This window comes from Anneissia japonica, unplaced genomic scaffold (assembly GCF_011630105.1).
Source record: "Anneissia japonica isolate Jap-2015-1 unplaced genomic scaffold, ASM1163010v1 scaffold1931_len244811_cov162, whole genome shotgun sequence".
In the NCBI taxonomy this organism is placed as follows: domain Eukaryota; kingdom Metazoa; phylum Echinodermata; class Crinoidea; order Comatulida; family Comatulidae; genus Anneissia; species Anneissia japonica.
The window spans coordinates 217,013-222,334 of NW_022683367.1; the positions used below are offsets into that span (position 1 = coordinate 217,013).

General features: G+C 41.6%; 1 protein-coding gene across 2 annotated transcripts; it reads right to left on the reverse strand.

The window, feature by feature from the left end:
* Positions 1 to 223: 223 nt before the first annotated feature.
* LOC117099981 lies at positions 224 to 4,787 on the reverse strand. Of its 2 annotated transcripts, none has more exons than XM_033239511.1 (2): positions 4,678 to 4,787; positions 224 to 4,487 (listed from the first exon to the last, which is right to left on the reverse strand). In XM_033239511.1, the coding sequence occupies exon 2, from the start codon at positions 1,711 to 1,713 to the stop codon at positions 730 to 732; it is 984 nt and encodes a 327-aa protein (XP_033095402.1). In that variant the 5' UTR covers positions 1,714 to 4,487; positions 4,678 to 4,787; the 3' UTR covers positions 224 to 729. Both variants share the same exon structure in this region, with proteins under 2 accessions (XP_033095402.1, XP_033095408.1).
* Positions 4,788 to 5,322: the final 535 nt, after the last annotated feature.

Sequence of the window (5,322 nt, forward strand, 5' to 3'; positions counted from 1 at the left end):
GTGGAAAGCTAGATAGACGTTATGTACTCGACAGTCGGCTGCCTTTATATTTTCACCTGTTTTCAGTTGCATTCAAAGGGTACATTGCTGCACAGCCAACTGTCGGGGATATAGTACTGTACCTTCATATGACTACTCATACGTATACAACAGAAAAAAACGTCGCATGAACTTAGTGAAAAATGGAGATCTAAATGAAAAAACGTTGCATTTCAGCAACATTTTACTTTTATTTTAGGCCTTCTTCAAAATACCTATGCCTGCAGCATTTGATTTTTTTGCCGTAAAACCAAAATAGTTTCATCCATGCCGACTTTCCGGTCGGTTAGCGTGAGCCCTGATTGAACTCTGTAGAAACTTCTCATCGATCTTCGCATCGCGATGTAAAACAAAATGTCGGAAAACTTTTCTTTGACGCATGCGCATTTGCATAAATGTCTACACACACACACACTACACACAATAAAAAACATAGGAAATAGCAAAAGTGATTACAATAGTTCCTATTGCATTACATGCATAGGAACTAAAAAATGGCCGGAGCCACTTTGGCTTTTCCTAAGACAAATGAAACGTAAGGTGTTCCTTGTTCGTCGATAGTACGTATGTATGTGACTTGGTCAATCGCTTTTGTGCTAGCATCAGAGAATGAATGCAGTTCGATTCTCGTCGCCATGCTGAGTCCCTGTGGTAAGTAACACCTGTTCACATGGAGATTCTCTAGGTCGCTCAGCTTGTCCCTCCAGAGTTCCATCGATCCTTGAATTGGTTTGGGAGTTGATCATCCCATCCAATGCAATTAGCGTCCATCTCACCAGCCTTGGTCGTTAAGGTTAGCTGTTGAAGTATGGACTTCCCTTCAATGATTACGGGCGCTACGAACCCTAAGAGGTCATATAATGAGTTTACAGTTGAAAGTATCCCTCTTCGAGTAAAGGGTTTGTCTTGCAGATCTACCTTGTAGGTGAATGTATCACTATGTATGTCCCAGTAAACTCCAAGAGATCTTTGTACAGGGATTGGGTCTTGTTGGAGATCCAAACATTGGAGAGCCTTTGCTCTGTCTTCTACGGGTAGAGCTTGCATCACATCTATGTCGTTCGAAACCACCTTATGCAATCTTAGTTTGGCAGTGGCTAGCATAGCTTGTGTATTGCGTAAAAGACTGATAGCTTCTTCAGAAGTGGCTACAGACTGTAGGCCATCGTCGACGTAAAAGTCGTTGAAAACAAAGTTCCTGCAGGTAAGTCCAAAAACTCCCTTGTTGTCTTCGGCTGTTTTTCGCAATCCAAAAGTTGCCACTGCAGGACTGGGACCATTTCCAAATAGGTGAACTCCCATTCTGTACTTGATTATGTTTTTGGCTGGATCGTTGTTTTTATACCAAAAGAATCGCAAAAAGTCCCGATGTGCCGGAGTGACGTGGAACGAGTGAAACATTTGCTCGATGTCCGCCATAACCGCTATTCTTTCTTGGCGAAATCGCATTAGAATCCCCAAAAAAGAATTCATTTGATCTGGTCCCGTCAACAGTTGTTGGTTCAATGAAATTCCTTCGCACACAGAACTTGAATCAAAGACAACTCGTATTTGATTACGTTTCTTCGGATGGTACACACCGAAGTGTGGTAAATACCACGTATTGGCTTGTGGTTTTCTTAGGTCATTTTCAGGCACAACTTCCGCATGTCTGGACTCTAGCCGTTTCCCCATATATTGGAAGTCGTGTTCCTTCTTAGTAGGTTTACTCTGTAAATGCCTAATTAGGTTACGGAGCGACCTAGAACTGGGTCACGGTCGTCTTTATGTAAGATCTGTTCCATGATAGTGATGAGTCGTCGGTCTTCTATAGAAAAGCCGGGATCGTTATCGTTCCTAGCGCAAGCAAAAACGTCAAACTTGCTGCCTGAGAAACTTTCTTTTATGTTAATGGTATTGGTACACATCGAGATAGCAGGTGGGTCAGACTGGTCAACACTGGTACGATGAACCGCGACGTGGATACGTCCACCAACCCTGTCGATGCAAACTTGGTCTGATATGGTCCATCCGAGATCCAGTCTTTGAGCCCAAGGTGCTCCTGATGGGCCGGTTCTGAACTCCCTAATTTTTAACAGGTCACCAGCATCCCTGCTGAGAAGGATTTGTATGGGAACATCTTCACGGGGATGAGGAATTTGGTCGGCAATATCTACAAGGTGAGCGTAGCGTGCAGCGATTTCCGATCGTCGGGGATACTATTGCATTCTATTAGTGTTGGTAGTTTCATAATATTACCATCCTTCGACTCTGTCATCAAATCTGCGATTCGTCTTCCCTTGCAAGGCTCATTCTTCTTACTGCATGCTGATAATGAGTAATTAGTTGGTTGAATTTCGGGTCCAAATCGATCTGCTAGCTCAGATTTTACCAGTGAGGCATTCGACTGGTCGTCTAGTACAATATATACCATGGTTGAATCGTGTGGGCGATGTCTGAGATATACCTTTGCCAGCACGATCTTGGCGCAAAAGCGCCCACTAACATACTTTCCACATATAGCAGTACATGTGCTTGTAACCTTTTGAGGCTTCTGCTTGTCTGTTTCTACATAGCAGCGAGATGTGCTTAGAGCTACCACATTTCTCACATTTGGTTTCTGTAGAGCAGTCTCTTGCTCTATAGGACCCCAAACAACAACGAAAGCATAGGTTCCAACGCTTGATTAAGTCGTTCCTCTCATCTATAGGTACTGCCTTAAACGATCTGCAATCTAACAGGCTGTGACTGTCCATTTCATGGAATTGGCAATATTTATCGCTGGTAGGCAAAGAGATGTGCGGATTTGTGCTAGTTTTAATCACCCGTGCGGAAAGTCGTCTTTCTGGTGTACGAAGTGTTTTGGTCGGAACATCGTTAATCTTCAACATTGGATTGTTCTTCATTTCTGAAATGGATTCTATCAGTTCGGTGAAGAAACTAAAGGGTGGAAATGTGTGTTTGTTAGCTTGGATATACCTCGAAGCTTTGCTTTCCCACTTTGTATGTACTTAGGTAGCTGACGAATGATTGGGTTAATGAATTCCTCACAGTTAAGGATGTGCAATCCAGGGAGTTCATCCATTTGTGCGGCAATATCTTTGCACAGATCCGAAAATTCTCTTAGCTTCTCATTGTCATTGTAACCAATTTAGATCTCTCGTTTAGAGTGTCTTTGAGCCTTTTTGTTATGACGGATGGATGTCCGAAATGTTCTTGTAGCTTTTGCCAGGCTTCTTCTAGAGCTTTATCAGGGTTGCTGGTGTGTCTCTGGCAATAATGATCTACCAATATCCTAGCTGGTCCCTTAGTAAATTCAGCAAGGTATGCGAGCTCGTCAGTCGCACATATTTTAGCTTTATTAACCATAGCTTTGAATGATCTACGCCAGGTTAAAAACATAATTGGGTCTCCTCCGTATATTTGAGGTTTGCAGATTGGTAGTGATCGTCGTGCAAGGATGTCAATTGTCTTAGTCCACACAGTTTCTGGTGTGGTTGTCGGTTCTGGTGTGGTTGGTGGTATCAGGTTACTTGTTTGCTTCTGATGTGTTTCGTTCTGGTCATGTGCATGTTTCTGGAAAAGTAAAGCGTGATCGTTCGAGGTCTGGTCGGGAGTTGTTTGTGGTTGATAATACAAACCTTCATCTGTGAAGACTGCAGAGGAGGCATTTGCTTTAGCTCTCAGGACAGCAGCTTCACTATCGGCTTTGAGAGTCCGCAACTCAGCTTCTTTTTCAGCTATCTGCTTCTCATACCTGGCTCTTGTTTCCGCAGCTTCCGCATTAGCCAGTAGCTCTGCAATCTGGCTAGAACTTGACTTTGATTTCTTCGATCTCCGAGAAAGTGAAGTGTGCATTGCCTTGACTGAGTAGTTGGATGCTAATTCTGCCATTAGGTTGTCTAATCTTGTTTCAGTCTTAACAATGTCATCAACATATTTACATTGGAGAACATAAACGTTCTGCATGCTGTCATGTTCTTCCTGGATTAAGTTTCCACCCATGATGTAGGCCTCTTCCAAGTCGTACCAGGTCGAACCATAGCGTCCTCTAATGCTTCTGGCTTCAATTAGGGCCTTTTTAATTACTTCGATAGAATCTGGTAAGTCATTTAATTTTCTATGACTGTTTTGGTTGTATTCCTCTGAGAGGATAGCGTTTCTGTTGTTTGCAGGACACTATCCCTTGCCATTGACTCGGCCTGTCGAGTGTGATGTACTCTAGGCCTAGGCATGTCTGCTGTACCGTACGTTGTGTAGTAGGCTAAGCAGGGTTGGTAACGTATGTGTAGGCTAACTAACTTCTCTAGCTGCAGTGCTAGGCAGTAGACGTCTAACTAGACTAATCAATCGTGTGGTGCTGAGTGTTTTCACTGTGCCGGCGTCCAACCGGAGGTACTACTACAAAATACACTTCTTCCAATTGCTTTAGGATATCGGCATACTTTATTCGTACTAACCGGTGAAAACTATAATAAAATGGAATATAAGGTGAAAGCATAAGCATATGCCTGAGTCAGTCTGTATTGTGTTATCTAAGCCTATGCTCAGTGTGATTATTATATAACAATTATTCGTTTCTGAGCCTGTAGTTTCAATGCATAAGTATACTGCCTAAATATCATATAGATTCATAACTAGAACCTAGTATATGCTTACCACTATGGCCAGCAAAGAACACTAAACATTAACTTCAAACTAGAACATGGGAGTGCATCCTCTTCGTCATAGGTCTAGTCCATGCTTTCCTCCTCTCAATAAGGGTTGCCAAAGCGCCTAAGGTCATATTTCAACAATAGAGGGGGTACTATCAAAATAACTAAACAAGAGAAATAATCGAATGCCTTTACACTGTGTATCAAAAAGTATAGCAATGTGATCCATAGAAAATTAATAACAAAACTAAGAAATTCTTGAAATTAAAAAGGGGAAATAGAACACCCCATATAAAAATGTATCATGCTGACGGCTACTCCTGGATGACATTCAAACGCGAATATTATCTAAAATATAAGAAAGCAGAGAATTAATATTTTTACACATTTTTTTAAATATATTGTGTAAAATTGTGTCTATCAATACTGAATATGTAACTTGCACTTAAGGTACATTCTGTCCCTTGTCTGAGAAGGGAATGATATTCTGTTGAGTACTGTTTCACAAAGTACCAGAATTGTTCTGCACCAATATAAATTTCCATTATGTAAGTTATAACCAAAAAAAAACAAAACAAAAAAAAAAACAGAATCTATGAAGAAATTTTAACCAACTGACATCAAAGGCTTGTAAACTTCTGGGTGGCCT

Excerpts from the sequence above, each read along its gene's own strand:
- LOC117099981 (XM_033239511.1), bottom strand. The coding sequence starts at position 1,713 with ATGGGGAAACGGCTAGAGTCCAGACATGCGGAAGTTGTGCCTGAAAAT.